Source organism: Lampetra fluviatilis, chromosome 45 (genome assembly GCF_964198595.1).
Source record: "Lampetra fluviatilis chromosome 45, kcLamFluv1.1, whole genome shotgun sequence".
NCBI lineage: Eukaryota > Metazoa > Chordata > Hyperoartia > Petromyzontiformes > Petromyzontidae > Lampetra > Lampetra fluviatilis.
Window position 1 is genome coordinate 2647224 of NC_136319.1, and position 21379 is coordinate 2668602.

Sequence of the window (21379 nt, forward strand, 5' to 3'; positions counted from 1 at the left end):
ATACCTGTTTGATTTATCTCGACGATATCATCGTCTTTAGTCGGACTTTCGAGGAGCACCTCCAGCGACTGAGAGCGGTGTTCCTCAGGATGCGTTCCGCTAAGCTTAAATTTAAACCGGCTAAATGTTTTCTGCTTCGGGAATCGGTCAGGTATTTGGGCCATATCGTGAGTCGTTCAGGGATCTCGACGGACCCTGCTAAGACGCATTGCGTCAGCTCATGGCCAACGCCAACCTCGGTCACGGAGGTTCGCAGTTTCATTGGTTTCGCCTCCTATTACCGTCGTTTTGTCAAGCAATTTGCCACCATAGCCAGGCCCCTGCACGCTTTGACGGCTAAGGGTGTGAGGTTTCACTGGGGGGCGGAAGAGGAGGCTGCGTTCTGCTCCCTTCGTGACGCCTTGGTGCAGGCTCCCCCCTTGTGTTACCCCGATTTCACACAACCGTTTTTGCTTGACACAGACGCCAGCAACACGGGTATCGGGGGGGTGCTCTCACAGGTGGTCGGGGGGGTTGAACGGGTGGTCGCCTACGGTAGTAGAGTTCTTTCCCCCGCCGAACAACGCTATTGCGTAACTCGTCGTGAATTGTTAGCGATTGTGTTTTTTGCACAGCAATTCAGGCCGTATCTTTACGGCCGTCATTTTACGGTCCGTACGGACCATGCGGCTCTACAATACGCTATGCGCGTGGCACAGCCATCGGGCCAATTGTCCCGATGGTTGGAAGTCCTTCAGGACTACCAATTCACGACAATTTACCGCAAGGGATTGCGACACTCAAATGCGGACGCCTTGTCGCGGTTGCCTCCGTGCACGGACTGCACATGTTTGTTGGGATCGGCGCGGTGCAAACCCCCGGTCGCCGGCACCCCGGGAGTTGCGCTCGCCGCCTCTGACACCCCGGGAGAGGACGCCCCCACGGGGAGGGATTCGCTGTTGTCGTTGCCCCTCGTTGAGTGGGGCCGTCTCCAGATGTCCGACAGCTCCCTACTTACGCTACGTCGGAAAGTTGGCGCTCCCGAGCTAGGGGAGGCGCGGGTCGGTTCCTGGGTGTGCAGACAGGGCCTTTTGATGAAGTGGGACAACATGTCCCGGCGTCACGTGCTCGTTGTGCCTGTTGCTATGCGGGGTAGGGTTGTTCTGGCAGCTCATGAACGGCTCATGCATCTGGGTTTTCACAAAACGCTCGCCCTAATCCAGCGAGACTATTATTGGCCGGGGATGGGTAACGACGTGGCGAATATTCTTAAGGGATGCGTAGGGTGCGCCAAAAGGAAACCGCCACCATTGGCAGCTAATCCACCGCTGCAATCCATTCAGGTTTCGCGTATAAACGAATTGGTAGCGTTGGACATCTTGGGGCCCTTTCCGGCTACACCAAGGGGAAATAGGTTCCTGCTGGTTGGCGTGGAATACTTCACCCGATGGCCTATGGCATGGCCGCTCGCCAACCAGTCGGCTGCGGCGGTGGCGGACGCCTTTGTCCAGGGTTATGTTTTGGACAAGGGCGCCCCCGAACGCTTGCTGACGGATCAAGGAAAGAATTTTTCGAGCGTTTTGTTGCGCGAGGTGTGCGACCTGTTGGGTACAAAGAAAGTGCGTACTTCCCCCTACCACCCGCAGACTGACGGGATGGTTGAGCGTCTGAACAGGACGATTACGTCTATGTTGTGCCAGCAGGTCTGCGACGATCAGGTTGATTGGGACTTACAGGTGCCGGGGGTACTCGCGGCCTATCGAATGGCCCCTCATGCGGCGACGGGGTTTTCCCCATTTTTTCTTATGTATGGGCGGGAGGCCGATCCGGCCATGGACGTCCAACTGGGGATTTCCCAGCCACGTGCAAAATCTAAATTGGCAGACCACATCAAATTTAATATCGCCAAATTGACTGAAGCGCGGGAGGCGGCGAGGTTGAATTCGCGGTCGCGGCAAATTGCGAACGAGAGATTGCATGAGCGGAGGGTGCATACGCATGATTGGAAACCGGGCGATAAGGCCTGGCTGCATTGTCCACATGCACCGTTGGCTACGTCCCCCAAGTTGTTGAGACCTTGGAGGGGACCGGTGGAAATTGTGCGGGTTGCACGACCCCAGAGTATACAGATTAAATGGGGGAAACGCCGTTGGTATGTGCACCCCTCCCGACTGAAGCCCTATGCGGCACCGTGTGACCCCGTTCTGTGCCGTGACGACCGGGCGTGTGATGTGACCGTCGACTCGGGGAGGGAGGTGTCGCAGGCTGATCCTCACGTGTCTCCACCTGACCCACCCCCAGGTGCCTCGGGCTTGACGGCTGCTGACCGTCGGGAGCCTGAACCCCGGGGCACGCACGGGTCCTCGATGCCTGGCCGATGTCTTCCTGAACCGCCGGCACCACCGGACGTTCAACCGCGTCTGGTGCCGTACGACGGACCGGCAAGGCGGACTCGGGCTAGGGCTCAACAATTTTCATGAAGACGTTTTTTTCTCTACACCGAGCTCGCCCGGTGTTCCCCTCTGCCGGGGTATTGTCCCGTTGTAGGGACGCTCGGAAAGAAGGGGACACCGCACGAGTCGAAAAAAAAAAAAAAAAAAAATTTTGTCCATTTATTTTCCTTTCTGCATACACATTGCTATTGTCACTCGCCGGTTTGTATATATTGTTCTATTGTCGCGGTGGCATTGGTTGATGGTTGCGGATGGTAGTGTTCGCGTCGTGTTGTGTTGTTACGTTAGTTGTTGTTCTTGTTGTTGTGTTGTGTTACGGGGCACACAGGGCGGTTTGTATATTTTTATAGCAGCCGGGTCGGCTGCGAGCTATGTGGTAGGGGGTGATGTAGTGGTGGTATTGACGTGCGCCGACTGTGACAGTGATGGATCACGGGGCGGCGCGGGGTGCGGGGTTGGGCACGCGTTGTGGGCGTGGTGTGGACGCGCGCGCCGGGAGTGACAGATGACGGGGCGGCGCGGCGTGGGTGGTGAGGCACGATGAGATGTGGGAAAAGAGGATCGTAGCCAGCGCCCAGCGATTGGTCGAATAAGTGGGTGCTCGCAGCGACGTCCGCAGGTGGGGTATAAAGGGGGACGCGCGAGAGCACTCGGGGAGAGTTACCCAGTTGAAGACCCGAAGACGGAGCTGAAGACCTAGTGCCCCGAGACCCCTAGTCCCGCCGTCCTTGTGGGGACCGGGGCCCTGTGTGGCTCGGAGGCGAGGCTGTGGGACCCGGGGTCCGACGCCCCCGTGGGTCGGGCTGGGGACCCACAGTCGAGACGGATACCCCGGGCAGGGAGTGTCCCGAGTAGCTCAGTGGCGTTAGTCGCCGAGTAGCTAAGTGGATGTTGGTCATCCGAGTAGCTCAGTGGCGTTAGTCGCCGAGTAGCTAAGTGGGTGGTTGTCACCCGAGATACTAAGTGGATGTTGGTCATCCGAGTAGCTCAGTGGGCGTTAGTCGCCAAGTAGCTAAGTGGGTGTTTGTCACCCGAGATACTAAGTGGGTGTTTGTCACCCGAGATACTAAGTGGGTGTTTGTCACCCGAGATACAAAGTAGGTGTTAGTCACCTGTGAACGAGTTTGATAAAATAAAGAGTGTGTTACCCGTGAAGTCGTCTCCCGCCGAGTTACTACACTACAGGTGTATGAGTGGATGAGTGGGTGAGTGCGGGGGCGAGTCAGTTGGTGTGTAATTGTGGTGGTTAGCGCGCTGCGCTACGAACCTGGAGACCCGAGTTTGATTCCCCGTTCACGGACAACACCAGTGACGATTATCTAAACTGTTCCTGGGCCTCCCGTAGGTCAACTCAGCCTCAAATGTCACTAGAGAGACAAAAGCGGCCGGGCGGGGCGCTGGCCACCCACCCCATAGTGTGCCGTGCCAGCCTTCATAGGTGCTCGCTAACAGGACTTGCCCCAACAGTCTGTTAAGGTTATACAGAAAATATTTGTCTTTGTGTACTTGTGGAATGCTTTGATGATGTCTGCTGGCCGAAACCCCCTTGATAAATAACTTTTTAGCTCAATGGCCTCGACTCAGGGAAGTTAACTTTGGTTCTTCTGAAAAACCTTGAGGAGCAGCCATCAGGCTTTGTCTAGCTGCCAAGTTGCCTGTGCATCGCACCACACTGTGCCTAAACACGCTAGAGGGGCATCGTGGTGTGATGAGCAAAGCGCGGACCACTTGGGGAGGGGATGTAGAAAGACGGATGGAGGATGCGTGTAGAATAGCCGTGCATGCGAATATGGAACAATGCAGGTGACATAAGTTGTGGGTGCGGCTGTGAATGGTCGCAATGGGAATCTCCAATCTCAGACAAGGTGATAGACGGTGACATCGCCAGCAGTGGGTGATGGAGGCAGGTAGAGTTGGTAGAGATAGATTCACACTGCTAGAAAAAGGCCCATTATTCCAGGATGGGTAACGGGAGGCTACAGATAAATTCCATCTCGGATGCCACGATGACTTTCAAGCAACTCGTCAAGTTGAGGTAATTACATGAAGATGGAATTACCGGACATCATGAGATATCTACAATTACACAAATCTCTTTTTTATTTTACCAGGCAAGGCTCACTGTGCTATGTGGCTTTTTGTCAGAAGCCACCTGGCTATCACAAATGAGAGCGCAATGAAATGGCGTACGTGGAAATTGATTGCAGCCAAATACTATAAATGTGTGATGTTGATTCTGAATGCGGAGGGTAAACCAGAGGACCCAGATCAAAATTCCCGTGACCAACGGGAGAGAGAGAAAGACCCAAACTTTAAACATAAAGCAGCTGTAAGGCGAGCGAGATAACATCTCATAGCCACGGTGGCACCAAATCCATTGCTCTGTCTTACCATAACCACCAACTTGTGCGCTGTGCTCTGGAAGGGTGAGTTTATCTCTCGATACTTATTTCATGCATGATCCACCGCAGCTGAACCTCACCGATTTATATTAACAACAAATAATTTCTTTAAATGTATATATTTGTTAAAATATTAGATTCCTTTGATACACTTTGTTCATGTCAAGGCGTGTACTGTAACCATGTTAACCTTGAAGCTGCTGTTTGCGCACCAAGGGCATAGGTTCACATTCCTGCAGTCTAATTCTTTGGGTATTTCCGTAAAGTCACGTAGAACAAAAAAATGTTGTTCTACGTGACTTTACCGAAAGACCCAAAGAATATGAATTCCTGCAGTCACGAAAGCTTTATGTCAAGATTCCGGGCAGTATCTTGTGATGTCAATGACGACAATGAAACTATTTAAAGTATTTTACTTCCTTCTTCATCGTCGCTATAAGAGAGAGATCCTGGTTCAGCATCTCTCTGAGCCACACAGCGAGTGATCCCAGCGAAGACATGGGTCATGGCGAGCACGACTCTCAGTGAGAGTGTAGATAGTGAGCTGCGCTGCTCCATCTGCATGGACACGTTCGTCTGCCCCTCCACGCTGAGCTGCTGACACAACACACGAGAGGCCTCACTTGGAGAATCCCAGGCTGAGGGACCACGTCCTGGTGGCTCCCACCGTGAACATGGAGGAACGACAGTGCCGGGAGCACAGACAGAAGCTCATTCTTTACTGTGAACAGGATGAGAGCCCGATCTGCCAAGTCTGCACCATCACAGGAGACCACTCCGATCACAGGTTCATCACATTTGAAAAAGCGAAACAGACAAGACAGGTGAAGTGTAATGTTCCGTTGTAATCCACATTGTTACAGGAGGTTGAGAGATTCACATCAGTAAGTCGTGACCTCTCACTTCGACCAGGTGAGCTCCTGTTAAGACCAAACGTCCCTTTACAGGGAGACCAAGGTAGAGGTGGCAGGGTGGCTCAGATGTCAGAAAAATTGAGATCTTAAAGCTAAAATCTTGAGTTGGAATCTCGTTGGACGCTCATGGTTTAAACCGTCTAAGCCCAGTCAAAATTTAACATGTCAAATCATATTTTGTATGAGAATTAAAAATATTAGTTTGATTAAGTGAGCAACGTCCCTATGCATCATAGGGCGTGTGAGAAGCCGCTACACCCATCACTGGAAGAGGTTTAAAACATTTTAGAATTTAAGTGATATTTGTCAATGATGTTGTCTCACGGGATATTGCATTGCACCAAGGTAGTTCCGATTGGATTATTCATCTCAATACATGACACGGATAGTGAAGTCGGGATACAATTGTGGGAAGAGTCAAAATATGAATGGAGACGTTTGCAGAAATATAATGATAACAGTAGTGTGTATGTGTTTTTAACTTCTTTCATAGCCAACTGTGCTAATCAGAGATGCACGATGATGATCTATCAGTGATCTACCAATGACAATGGGCAGCACCGCGTATTTATTTATTTATCTACCATACTCAGGAGGAGCTCAGAGTCAAGAAGGAGGGGAGGGAAGAGAAGAGGAACATGGCGGCGTCATGGACACGGGCACTCAGGGATGACTACCGGCACTTGGAGGTACAGAGAGAGACGGCAGCGGCACAATTCCCTCTTCTGGTTTTCCTAAGAATCATATTTCATTAAACCTTGCTTTCATCATTGACGAGCACTGCCCCACGCATCGGCGCGGGATATAACGTTTGTGAATTGCAAGCAATTACAACTTGCTGGCTGTTTGTCTGCCCAGACTTCTTTTTAAGCCCATTTATTTGAGCGCATAACATTTCTGAAACGTTAATCTTCAATTAAAAATTGCTTACGTGTATTTTTACACATCAGTGGAATTTGTATTCAACATTTGGGAAACATTATGTCAGGTTTACGAAGGCTCGATTTGCATCAAACGTTTACGACATGAATATAAGGCCACCGCTGAACGACACAGAACTTAATTTACGACGCAACTTCCAACATGATAGCAGTTTTGGTTTAGGGGGGACGGAATCTATCCACGCTGGACAAAGCGTTGACGACTTGCCCTGTCGATTCCTTTATTGATCACAACCACGAAGCTTGCCATGGAAGCTTCTGACCCCCAAAAAATGGACAGCACCAACTTAGCCTGAGTGCAAGGGAGAGTGGATGTGAGTATTGCCTTCGAAATCAGCATAGTGTCTATTTCAGCACGTTTTCACTTAAAACAATAGAGCAATGTCACGTGTATTTGTTCTGTATATTCGCAGACCTTTGACACACTTTTCTGGGATTGTCCTCGGAAAGAGAGAGACGATTTAATTCGTGTTTCTCTCTGACGCACTGTTTGGGAGGTCCAGAATGGGACGGACGGACATACAGATGCGAATGATACCCATAGAGATGTATTTAATTTTCCACAGATAGACACTCAGAAACGTGTAGCTACAGACAGAAGTATTTCCTATACTACCCATGTCTATGATATTTTCCCCTTATATTCCATTGTCATTCTCCCTGTGCTTTATATGTTCACGAGCTCCCAAAGCACACGTCACTCACCTCCGTGTACATAATCGAGGGATGGTAACAATCATTGCCTTACAACACCACATTGCGTCGTTACCTTATGAGTGAATCAATAACTCGGCACTGTCTGTGTAGGAGTCTCTGCGTGGGATCAAGACGCGGATCAGCCGAGAGTTTGAGCGCCGGAAGAAGGAGGAGAGGGAGGCGCTAGAGCGCGTAGATGAGGAGGGCCGCTCCATGCTGTCCCGCATTCAGGCGGACATCGATCACTATGAGAGCAGAGCAAGCGGCCTGGAGCAGGAGATCAACCAGCTGCTCGCCGCCCTCGCCGTGCAGGACCCGCTCTCCTTCCTGCAGGTTGCCCCACCTCCATTTACTCGCCGCGGTGGCTAGGAGATGTTAACTACCTCGCCTGATATGCAGGAGGTCGTAGGTTTGATAATAACCATGATGTCTGCTGTATATTTGGAGTTTGCGCCTCTCTCTCTCTCCTCGTGGATGCGTGGATTTTAGATTCAACATCATAGGACCTCCTTTGCCAGTACCAAAAATATGATAACAGATTTTTCTCCTTTTTACTGCAAAAAACAGGTGTTGAGATGTTAAAACACCAAACTGAAACCTTTTACAAGGAATCATGTCTGCATTAACCACAATGCTTGTGGTCAGAATGCAAAAAAAATACTCTGATAATATATGCATTGTCCTTGAGACTGATTGGTCCACACCAGAGACAACTTTATTTTGAGCCTCGTCTCAAACGGTGTCAAACCAGAGGACGCCAAAAGGCGTACAGCCCAAAGACAATACACTATCAGAATAATGAGAGCTCGGGGTGAGCATCTGAGGGGCTACCTTAGTGTATCAGGTGTAAGGCGCAGTTACCCCCTTGTGTTAATAAGCTATTGTTAAATAAATTACGTGTTGCCTCAGAGAACTCTTCTCTGGTTATTGAACCCACGACAACTGGCGTCAGAAGTGGCCACATTAGCTAGTATGGAAACTAGAAGGAAAGTTCGTACCAAAAGCCCGGGAAAAGACAACGGTGACTCGGTTGCCGTAGGGCCAACGAACCCTGGGGTGGACGGCGAGTTTCTGCCGGCTGAGCTGCAGCCAGCCCGACCACCCGGCGGATCGCCGACTTCAGGGGGTGCGCTCCAAGCTGCGCACTCCCATCTTGCCGAGCTTCTCCATGCCGCATCCAACATCCTTGAAAACATAAATCGCGGGGGGCCGACGGCAGAGGAGGAAAGCAGAGCGGGTCTACGACCAACAGCCGCTCCCGCCACCGGGCCGGCTTAAGATTTAGAAATTCCCGCCCCAGACAACACAGCTGCCGCCGCAAGCAGAAGCCAAGTGCACCATGGGAGCAGCCCAGACCAGAGTGCCGCATCGTCGGCGGCACAACCAACACTGGGGGCCGCCGTCTTGCCGCCTGTCAGTGGCATAAAGTTCGAAGAGGAGCGGTGGACTACGGGGCGCGTGCCATCTGTCCAACAACGAGTGCCCCTGTTAAAATAATTCTCCATGGTTGGGGGCGATTGGGCGGCATTCCAGCGCCGGTTCCTCGCCCACTGGGAGATGGCAGGTTGGACTGAGGAGGAGGCGATATGAGCGCTTCTGGCTGCTTTGGACGATGATGCCCTCGCTGCCCTTATCACCGTCCCAGCTGGCACTCCACCACATGTCAGCGATCTATGGGCCACCCTCGGACATGCGTCACCACTTCGCTGCTCGACGTAAGGGTGAGACGGAATCTCCGCTCGCATTTCGCAGCGCTCTGCTGTCCCTGGTGAAGACCGCTTTCCCACAGATGGACTGTGAGGGCATTGACGCCCTTGTGTTGGATACATTGTTGGTGCTGGCACGTGATCGTCATTCATGCCGTGGATGATGAGCACATGTGCTCCCTGCGTGCCGCGAAGAGCATTCACGCACATCTGCTGCTGCAAAGAGAACCAAGTCTCGCTGCCTGCTCAATGACTGTGGAGTCCTGCGGTTCGCTGGACGACACACCACCCAACCAGGCCTTCGCGACAATTCAGCCTGCGGGTTGGAGGTCCAACGAACATCCTCAAGACGGGACTTCCACCAGCGGGGACAAGCTCCTCCATGGCTGGAACCAGCCTTCGTCACCTGCTATAATTATGGCCTGCGGGGGCATGTGTCGTCGGGCTGCCGAGAACCTCGACATCATGCATCCAGACCCTGGCGTTTGGACGCTCGAGCACCCAAGGCTTCGCAGCATGCTAGGCAAGTCGCGGCACCACACATGTTCAGCCCCCGCTTACACCTCACTGCGTCGTGTCGCATGTTCACCAGGCAATGGGCGTCGGGGGGCCGGATTGTCTTAGCTCTGACCGGGCACTCCAACCTGGTCAGTGGTCCGAGCTGGCCCATAGGGTTGTTTCTGCGGCCGTGGGATCTTCCATCATTATAGACTCTATCGAGGGTGTTAAATTTTGTGTATTGGTCAATACCAGGGCGTCAGCGACCATTATTTCGGACCTCATCTACAATATTCAATCCATTAAGCATCGCCCCCTGCAACCGATTGAAATCCGGTGTTTCGCTGCCAATGGGGGATCGCTCGGCATAATTGCCCAGATACAAGCCCAAATTTGTATTGGCGACATTAAATTGCCCAGTCCTGTCTTGGTCTCCTCTTCCCTCGCTGTTCCATACCAGCTGGGGACAGACTTCTTGGCGAAAATGCCGATGAAGATTCTCATCGATCAGGGTTGCATCGAGCTTCCCTAAGGCCGACACATGGCGTTTCTGCCCTCCCCCACGAAGTTACGCACAGCCTGCACTACTGTGTAGGCGTTGGTAACCCAGACGGTGCATATTCCGCCGGGCGCGCAGATGTTAGTGCCCCTTCGATTGCGGAAACCCTTTGCCTCGGGGGCGTCGGACAATGGTGTTTTGTTGGGTCTGTCGAATGCCGCGGTTAGGGGGTTGGACCTGGTGGCCACACAGACTCTGGTGGATGGTAGTAGGAACCCGTTCATCATGGTACTGAATGCTGGGTTGCGACCGGTCGTCGTTTATCAGGGGACCGTACTCATTCACGTGACACCGGCGCCCCTGGGAAACCCGGTTGTGGGCTACGTGGGTACCATACCTAGGTCGCAGAAGCGCTCGGACCCGGACGACGGTTGGTTAAATTCGCTCTGCTTGGGGGCTGGCGACCTGTCCGAGTCACAGCGGGCCAAATTACGTGCACTTTTACAGGAATTCTCCGACGTCTACAGTAAAAGTAAATTCGAATTTGGCTGCACTAAATTACTGCGTCAACACATTGACACGGGCGACGCTGCTCCCATTAGGCAGAATCCATTTTGGCTCAGCCCGGCCAAAAAGGAACATGTCAAGTTGTCCGTCAATGACATGCTGGCGGCGGACATAATTTCCCCATCCACCAGCCTTTGGGGAGCTCCCATCGTGCTTGTAAAAAAACACGATGGCACTTTGAGGTTCTGCATCGATTTTTGCCGTCTCAATAAAATCTCGGTAGCTGACGCATACCCGCTTCATCGTATGGACGAATAGCTGGACGCCTTGGTGGGGGCACGTTATTTCTCTATGTTGGACCTATTGTCAGGTTTCTGGCAACTCCCCCTTGATGACAAGTCCAAACCCAAAACCGCCTTTTGGACACCACAGGGCCTTTTCGAATTCAACAAGTTGCCCATGGGCCTCCACTCGGCACCAGCGACGTTCCAGCGGCTAATGGAACTGGTCCTCGCTGGGCTCCAGTGGGACTCATGTTTGATTTATTTAGATGATGTTATCGTCTTTAGCCACACTTTCGAGGAGCATCTCGAATGCTTGAGGGCCGTATTCATGAAAATGCATGCCGTTCAAGCCGCAGAAATGCCACCTTCTGCGAAAGTCTGTGCATTACCTGGAACACATTGTTAGCTGGTCAGACATTTCCACTAACCCCGACAAAATGAGGTGAGTCAGCTAGTGGCCGACTCCTATTTCAGTGGGAGAGGTGCGTAGCTTTATTGGGTTTGCTTCGTATTACCATCGCTTTGTGACTGACTTTGCTTCGATCGCAAAACCCCTACACGCCCTGATGGCCAAGGGTGTTAGATACCACTGGGGGAAGGAGGAGGAGGCTGCATTCTGATCATTGCGAAATGCCCTGGTGAATGCTCCACCTTTGAGTTACCCAAACTTTTCCGAGCAACACCGACATCGGCGGGGTGCTTTCACAGGTCAGCGGCCGGGTCGAGCGTGTAATTACTTATGGCAGCAGGGTGTTGTCCCTGGCTGAGCAACGCTACTGTGTTACTCGCTGTGAGTTTTTGGCAATTGTGTTTTTTTATCCAGCAATATCGGCCATACCTGTACAGCAGGCATTTTACCGTTTGATCAGAGCATGCAGCATTGCAATACGCCTTGCGCGTTGACCAACCATCCAGTCAACTCTCCAGATGGCTTGAGGTCCTTCAGGACTCCAATTTCATGGTTACCTACCGCAAAGGCAGTCGACATTCTAACGCCAATGCTTTGTCTCGGGACCCTGTTGAGCCAGCTGGTCGGGACGACATGTTCGGCCTGACTCTCGCTGAATGTGGCCTTCTCCAAATGGAGGATGCATCCCTGCTTACCTTGCATCGCCGCGCAGGGCACTTGGCAAACGGTCGAGAAGGTTTTGATTCCCTTTTCTTGTGCAAAGGTCTCCTTATTAAATGGGATGGTAGATCCCATTCACACAAAATTGTCGTACCCTCTGCCCTGTGAGGTAGGGCAGTTTTGGCAGCACACGAGCGTTTATTGCACCTGGGGGCTCACAAAACCCTCGCCATGCTCCAGCTGGATTTCTTCTGGCCGGGCATGGATGTGGCTGACCTACTCATGGGCTGCACCCAGTGTGCATGGCGGAAGCCTCCAGCGAAGCCATCGTGCCCGCCCTTGCAGTCTAGCAAGGTGTCCTGCGTCAACGAGCTTATTGCGTTAAACATCCTGTGACCTTTTCCTACCACACTTAGGGGTAACAAGTACCTGCTGGTTGGGGTGGAGTATTTTACACACTGGCCCATGGCCTGGCCACTCCACATCCAGTTGGCAGCAGCCATCACTGAGGCCTATGTCCAGGGCTACGTCCTCGACAATGGTGCTCCTGAGCGGCTGCTGACCGACCAAGGAAACATTTCTCAAGCTCCCTGCTGCATGAAGTGTGTAACCTTTTGGGCACAAAAAAGGTCCGTACCTCACCGTACCACCCACAAACCGAAGGTATGGTAGAACGTCTGCATAAGATGCTCACTTCTATGTTGTTCCACCAGGTGGGTGACTCCCAAATTGATTGGGATCCACAGATCCCCGGGGTCCTGGGCGCGTAAAGGATGGCTCATCACGTGGCGACCTCTAAATCTAAACTGGTGGATCACTTGAAATTCAACATATAGAAATTGGCTGAGATGCGGGAGGCCGCTATTAAAAATTTGGACTCTCGCCAGAGGGCCAATGAGAGGTCACATGCCCTCCGGTTGAACACGCATGTATGGGTCAAGGGGGACAATGCCTGGCTCCATTATCCCCAGGTGCCCTTGGCGACATCGCCTAAGTTGCTCAGGCCCTGTAGGGGCCCAGTTGAATTTGTCCAAGTCGTCCACCCCCAGTGTGACAAGGTCAGATGGGGCAGACGTTGCTGGTTCATCCACCTCTCGTGCCTTAAACCCTTTGTCGCACCGCATACTCCCACATCACTTACACACCATGGGGGCCAACCATGTGATGTGCCCGACAACCCTGGGAATGCTTCCGTAGCACCTGACTCTCACCAAAGTCATGATGTTCCGGCCCCAGATGGTGCAGGAGTGACGGCTCAGTGCCCATCCATGCCACCCACTCCTGATGTTGAACACGCAACCGGGCTGCCAACTGTACCTACAGATGAGACGGTCGCGTCCACTCCTACGCCACACCACCCTGTCCCTTACGTCGGACCGGCTACGCAAATGCTCACAAAAACCATGCGTTTGTCGTGACCTTTTCACCCCACACACCCACACACGCGCTGCACCGACCACTTACCTTGATAACCGCCGGTTCACCTCGGTCGGTGAACGTCACCTGTTTCATCTCCGTGGGTCGCATGCATCGTTTTTGCCATGGTTGGTGTGTTGTGGTGGGTTGAGTGTATGGCCGCTCGCGATTGTGTATATGTGCATAATGTATATTTGTCCAGGTGGGCTGGGGTATTTATGTTGGGTTCTTTGTTGTTGTTCATTTTGTTATTGACGAGGCACATGCGTTCCGATTTTTTTGTTATAAAACTTTATTAAGGGGATAGTTGACAGCCGGGATGGCTGAGTGCTACGAGGGGGGTGGGTGATGTAAAGGTATTATTGGACGAGGATGTGCCAACACCATACAGTTAGCCAGTAGTACCGGTCATGAACCAATAGGGGGCAGAATAGGGGCTGAGCCCCAGTGTTAAGGGACGATGGCCCACAGGGGCCAACGGTAACCCCTATGGAATGGCATGCAGACCCCAGGAGGGGGCTGGGGATGACATCACCCCCAGGACCTGTTGGAAGGTTCAAGAAGGAAGGTGTGGCCACGGTGGAGCAAGCCACAGCTCTGTATAAAAGCCTGACCTCTGAACGGTCCCGGAAGTCTTCGTTCACCCAAACATCGAAGAGCCTCCTGAAAAGAAGATCCCAATTGGCAGAGCAGTACCGTTGGCTAGGGTCGGCTCAAGCTTATACCACTGAAGACCCAAGCTTCACTCAAAAAGGGTGTAGGTTAGCCAGTGAGAGGCGTATTAGTCCAGAGGGGATACCTCCTTAGTGGGGTGTAAGGCGCCGTTACCCCTTTGTGTTAAGAAGTTATTGTTAAATATATTACGTGTTGCCTCAGAGAACTCTCCTCTAGTTATTTAACCTACTACACATATATTATCAGAGTATGTTTTTTGCTTGCATTATGACCACAAGCATTGTGGTTAATGCAGACATGATTCCTTGTAAGAAGTTTCAGTTTGGTGTTTTAACATCTTAGCACCTGTTTTGTTGCCAGGAAAAAGGGGTTAAAACCTATTATCATATTTTGGTACTGGAAAAGGAGGTCCCATGATGTAGATGCTCATCCCAGCTCTCATTACTCTGACAGTGCATTGTCTTTTGGCTGTACACCTTTTGGCATCCTCTGGTCTAACACTGTTTGAGACGATGCTCAAAAGAAAGCTGTATCTGGTGTGGACCAATCAGTTTCATAGACAATGCATATATTATCAGAGTATGCTTTTTGTTTGCATTCTGACCACAAGCATTGTAGTTAATGCAGACATAATTCCTTGTAAAAGGTTTCAGCTTGGTGTTTTAACATCTTAACACCTGTTTTGTTGCCAGAAAAAATGAAAAACCTATTATCATTTAGAATTTGCTGCTATACATTTCCACGTGATAAGCCACTTCGTTGAGTAAAAATTTCCGGCAAGGTTATTTCTGAAACGTAGCTATGTTGCTCAGTGGGCCTTACTTGGTAAGGTATACAAAATATGTTTATAATAGTTTATACTCACAGCCTTGGTTTACTAAAGTGTTTATCTACGACCAGCAGAGCAAACCGCCCTGTGAGACGTTGACATTGTTGGCAATCTTATTTAATTGGTTTTCGATCTGGGAATAAGCGGCAGTATCCAAAAATAGACGCGCGTTTGCTTCCGTGTGACATTCAGACCTGGACTTGTCCAGTACAACATCGCCATTTACCTCGCCTGGTATGCAGGAGGTCGTGGGTTTGACCCCAACCCTGACGATGCCTGCTGTAAATTTGGAGTCTACGTCTCTCTCTGTGATCGTGTAGATTTTTTTCCAGTTCATCTGGTATTTCACTCCACATTTAGAATCAACATCACGCATTCAGAGTATTTGGCTGCTATTATAAATGTCCACATAAGCCAGTTCGTTGAGCTATCATTTGTGATAGCCAGCTCGTTATTGTAAAAAGTGTGACATAGCTAAGTGGGCCTTACGTTGTTTATTCAGAGTTCAAAAAAAGAGTTGTTGAACATTATTTTTTCAGCTGCAAAGAGTGATTTTCTCATATTCTTTGGGTCTTTCGGTAAAACCAAGTAGAAAAAAAAAATACCACGACGTTTCGATCGCAACACAAACAATCGTCATCAGTCCGTGTCCAGTTAAACGAGCCCTGTGTTTGATTTAAAAAAAATTAGGCATCCACTGTACGCCCATCCTTGTGGAAGAGGTACGTGGATGACATGTTTGTCATCTGGCCACATGGACGACCAGTTCTGAACCAATTCCTCAACCACATCAATTCCATACACCGCGCCATCAAATTCACCAAGGAGGTAGAAAATTATGGCAAGATACCATTCTTGGAAGTCCTAATCAAAAAGAGACCAGATGGCTCAATGAGACATTCTAGTCTACAGGAAAGCCACCTATACTGATGCCTACCTAGAACTTGATTCCCAACACCATCCATTCCAGAAGAATTCCCTTATGAAAACTCTACACCATAGAGCTCAATGCATCTCCAACCGTGAACACCTATCCAGTGAACTCAAACACATACACAAAGCTCTCAAGGCGAATGGATATTCTGACTACACAATCCGCAAAGCCATCACCCCAACCATGAGGAAGGAGCCATCTGAGGATTCAATCAAAACCATCACCTTGCCTTACATAGCAGGGGTAACCAAAAATATTTCCAAAATCTTGAACAAATACAAGATCCAGGTCCGATGTCACACAGTACATAAAATTCGTAATCTGATCCCATCTGTGATGGACAAGATCCCTGACATGCAATATACCGGCTTCCACAAACTAAGCTGTGTCTGTGGCAGTAGTTACATTGGGGAAACTAAGCGGCATGTCTCGGACCGTGTTTGTAAACATAAGGCCGATCTGGAACACGGAGGGACAAATGCCTCTGCCGTGACTGATCATTGTTTCAATGTGGTGGGCTCACACGAAATTGATTTCTCTAAGACGAAGGTACTTTGCAAACCCACTGACCATTAACAAAGATTCGTTCATGAAGCCATCCAAATATACAGACAAAGACACAATTTCAACCGAGAGGATGGGTACAAACTTAGCAATCATTAGAAGGACGTGATCAACCAGTTTAAGTCTTAACTGGCTGTGATGTTCCAATCCTGCTACCTTCTGATGTTAGTTGTTATTTTCGGTTCTCAGATTTTTCATTAGCATACTAATCTCTCACATTAACATAGCCACCTCAACACTTTCGCCGTGGATGCAGCTCTCCAATCTTACATTAAAAGGCAATTTTTTACCTGGCATCCCTTTAATTGGTGGAAACCCACCACCAGCGCCGTTGTTGACCATCAGTTACATTAATTATAGCTGCCCCGCCCATGCTGCTGACACTTAGGCTACGCCCATTTTAAACCTTCATAAACATTTTGATTTAAAGCTTGCGTGACTGCAGGGATTCATCTTATTGGTTCTTTCGGTAAAGTCACTTAGAAGGGAAATAATAAAATAATAAAAATAAAACATAATAAAATTAAATTCTCACGACGTTTCGGCCGCAACACAAGCAGCCGTCCTCAGGTGAAGAACAGAGCTGTCTGAAAAACAGCGTCGATTTGAACACTGCTAAGATTGGCAGCGTATATTTAAGCTGGGTGGGAGGAGCAGAGTGCCTTGACAAACGAGTTTACATATCAACAGAGGAATTTAGCATATTGACGCAAAAGAACTGCAACTACCATACAATAAACCAATATGAAAAAACGAAATACAAACTACATCAATATAATCAATGTGTTCAATATAATCTCCAATAAGCTGAGCTATTAACATTAAGTAACTGGGTATAAACTACAAGGTATAAACGACAGCTCTGTTCGTCACCTGAGGACGGCTGCTTGTGTTGTGGCCGAAACGTCGAGAAAATTTAATTTTATTATGTTTAATTTTTATTATTTTATTATTTCCCTTCTACATGACTTTACCGAAAGAACCAAGAAGACCTTAGTAAACAGTTTGCCTTTAGAGGCTAACCCCTTTGCCCTGATGATGACCGCTTGTATTGCGATCAAAATGTCGTGTTTTTATTTTTATTATTTCTATCTACGTGTATTTACTGAAAGAACCAAATAATATAATTAGAATAGGCTTAACAGTACAAAGGCAATGCAAGTGTCAATGTATTAACAGCCCTGGTTAAACAGTGATGCCTTGCAATAAGTATCTGTTTGGTGTTTGAACATCTTAACACCTCCTATTTTTATTGCCAAAAAGGATTAAGCCTCTTCTTAATTTTTTCATCATATCGATATTGGCAATTAGGTCCCAATGATAACTCTGTTTTTCACAATTCTCCGTTTACAGGTATGTATTAATTATCTGATGTTGCGCTCCACTGTAAGTGGTAGGTGACTGTGTGGAGGTGGGGCATCTGTTTAGGATTAAATGTTAATGTGAAATGCGTGTTTGTGTTTTTCAGGATCCCCTGCATGAGAGTCTCAGGTCAGTACCAACCCAGACTCAAACTCGAGCTCTGTCTGCCACCTGGTGGACAAATCAGTGAACGATCATGATGTGTATTCTTTGGTTAATTCGATAAAGTCACGTAGATAGAAAAATTATAATAAATAAAGTTAATAAAAACTAAATAATTAAAATAATAAATAATACAAAAACTAAAACCACTAATGTAGACTGTAGCCTGGTTCTTAACCTGAGTGGGCGTACTGGCAGTCTATAATGCAGACTTATTCTTGGTTCTTTCAGTAATGAAAAAAAATTAAAATGTGATTAATAATAAACCCAATTGTATGAAGTTGTATCCCATATTGTCCGTGTGCAGAAAGACATGGACCCACATTAGACTATGTGTGTCCTATGCTGTGAATGGAGGGACTGCACCCTCCATAAACTCTGCGTGTCCCGTGCTGAGTGCAGGAGCTTGGACTCGCAGGGGATCCAGGATGCGCCTCCTCCTGCCACATTCAGTCACCAAGAGCTCACAGAGGCCATCTCGCTAGGAGGAGTGAATACGATGCGCGTGGCTCTAGTGTGTGAGTCTCTCTTTCTCTGCACTCTGCACTAATCTCTGTCAACATCGTTCATTACAAACACAACGATGCAAACCGGCATCGCCTGGTAGGCTGCTGCAATTTGTTTCAGACAGGTGGCGTGTCCTTGGGGCGTGTATCTTTAAAAAAAATTATTTTTAAATCCTTTATATTAAGTTCGCTTGCTTGCTTGCTTACGACCGTGCAAATTTTTCGGTCGTTTTTTAACCCACTTCCCGTGATCCAATCGAGCTGACATTTTGCACACAGACTCGTTGTGCATGACAATGTATTTTCGTGAAAAAATTTTTCCAAAATTTTACACTTTTTAGGAAAAAATAAATTATATTTAATTACCAATTGCTTAATGGTGGCAGTCATTCATCTGACACATAGGTGGCAGCCATCTCAAGCCAGAGGACGAGAGGACTCTAGCCGCCACGCATATAAAGGATTTATAGTGAAAAACTTTGTTTTTACGGGTTAATTTTACCAGATATGGTCCACTGAGCTACGTGGCTCTTTTTCAGACAGGAACTGACCACAAATGACCGCTCAACAAAGTGGATTATCACGTGTACATTTATATTGCAGCCAAATGATCTGAACGCTAGACGTTGAGTCTAAATGTGGAGCGGAAAACTGGTGTGCCTCCGCTGGTTGTAGATAAACCCTCTGATTAACCAAGGCTGTGAGTATAAACTATTACATAAACAATTACCTTACCAGGTAAGACCCACTGAGCTATATAGCTCTGCTTCAGAAGTAACCTTGCCAGAAATTATAACTCAACAAAGTGGCTTATTCCATTGGAACCTCATTTGCCAGTAAAAAATATGATAATTGGTTTTTTACCCTTCTCTCTGGCAACAAAACTGACACCTTTTTTACAAGGAGTCTGGTTTGCATAGACCACAATACCTGCAGCCATAATGCAAACAAAAAACATAACTCTGATAATATATGCACTGTCCTTGAAGTTGATTGGTCCACACCCGAGACAGCTTTCCTTAGAGCCTAGTCTCACATGGGTTGGACCAGATGACGCCAAAAGGCGCACAACTTTGAGTTGTCAGTTTTGTTGCCAGATAGAAGGGTAAAAAAACAATTATCATATTTTTTACTGGAAAATGAGGTTCCAATGGTGTAAATGCTTACCCCGAGCTCTCATACTCTGATGGTGCATTGTCTTTGAGTTGTGCGCCTTTTGGCGTCATCTGGTCCAACTCATGTGAGACTAGGCTCTAAGGAAAGCTGTCTCGGGTGTGGACCAATCAACTTCAAGGACAGTGCATATATTATCAGAGTTATGTTTTTTGTTTGCATTATGGCTGCAGGTATTGTGGTCTATGCAAACATGACTCCTTGTAAAAAAGGTGTCAGTTTTGTTGCCAGATAGAAGGGTAAAAAAACAATTATTAAAGTGGCTTATTTTGCAGAAATGTATTGCAGAAATTTACTCTAAATGCTTGATGTTGATTATAAATGTTGAGGGAAAAATCGGAGGACCTGGAAAAATATCGACGTGTCCACGAGGAGAGAGACGCAAACTCCAAATATACAGCAGACATCAGGGTTGGGATCGAACCTATGACCACCAGCATACCAGGCGAAGTAGTTAACATCTAGTGGATCGAGAGTAAGTCCAGTGATAAATACAGGCACAGGGACACAGAGTGAAACACTGTATATATAGTCAGCGAGCAGCAGCACCTATGAAAGCCGACATGGCACACGAGGGGGTGGCTGGCCAGCACCACACCCGGCCGCCTTTGTCTCCCTCGTGCCGAATGTTTATACATCACACCAGCAGAGGGCAGTGCAGCGTGAACCTTTGTTGTACTGTACCTCTAAGCTTCTACGTTCATGATCCCCACCATCGCCAACGCGCACCGACGAGAGCGGTGAATTATGGTAAAATAACCACCCCTAGGACGTGCACGGCACGGAGGTGCTCATTTAGCAGCGGAGTGACACAATATCTGTGCGTGGATGTGATTGTGCGAGGCTGTGGTAGCTATTGTACAGGCGTTGTGTTTGTTGAGAGACGCTGCGAGAGTGGCATTAACATCGTGGTGCTGGCATCAACACCACTGTCCACTACCACTGCACACACGCCCATGGTCATATTAATATAGTACTCCTTGGTTCTTTCGGTAAAGTCACGTTGATATTATTAAAATAGAAAAAATCAAGACGTTTCGAACACAACACAAGCGTTCGTCTTCAGGCGAAAATGGCGAGAGTAGCCGCGATGTCTGCTGCAGCGCAGCAACAACACAACAGACAACACAACACCAGCGTGTGTGTGTACACGCCACGTGCACTGTTCATGCCTCCACTGCGCACGCGCCGCCGTGACCGCAGTGCAGGCGTCATCGCTGTCTTCACCACAGATGGACGTTCGCCAACTCTGGACACAAACTCAGCCCACGACCGCCTCCATATTTCCTCGGATCTCAAGATGGTGACAGTGAGACGTGTCCCCCAGGGTCGCCCCCAGCACCCACTCCGCTTTGATCTCTGGGACCAAGCCCTGTGCTCTGAGAGCTTCTCATCGGGTCAGCACTACTGGGAGGTGGACGTGGGAAGCGCGAGGCTGTGTCGGATTGGAGTTGCGTACGGGACGATCCCACGGAGAGGGAGTGGTAATGAGTGCCTCCCGGGAGTGAGTGACGTATCCTGGTGTCTACAGAAAGTTGGTGACAGCTTCTCAGTGCTGCATGGCAAGGTGGAGACCTCACTATCGGAGCTGAAGTCTCCGCGAAGAGTCGGGGTTCATCTGGACTGGGACGCGGGGCTGCTGTCGTTTTACAGCACTGACTCCATGGTGCCGTTGCACTCATTTCACCAAACCTTCACTCAGCCCCTACATCCTGGGCTGTGGGTGGGATGGGTTAAAGTTGGTGACTCGGTGACGATTGTGGATCTGAGTGGTGCATCCTGAGAGAGGTGAACGTGAACAGCGCAGAGG

The 21379-nt window shown here is 49.1% G+C and overlaps 1 protein-coding gene and 1 long non-coding RNA gene across 2 annotated transcripts in view; one reads left to right on the plus strand and one right to left on the minus strand.

Moving 5' to 3' along the window:
- LOC144947519 (uncharacterized) overlaps positions 1-21379 on the minus strand; it is a 543474-nt gene that overhangs the window by 433911 nt on the left and 88184 nt on the right. The window lies entirely within an intron of this gene.
- On the plus strand, positions 4394-21352 carry LOC144947415 (zinc-binding protein A33-like). Its single transcript, XM_078876665.1, has 7 exons — positions 4394-4397; positions 5429-5658; positions 6342-6437; positions 7497-7718; positions 17835-17857; positions 18293-18408; positions 20802-21352. The coding sequence occupies exons 1-7, from the start codon at positions 4394-4396 to the stop codon at positions 21350-21352; spliced, it is 1242 nt and encodes a 413-aa protein (XP_078732791.1).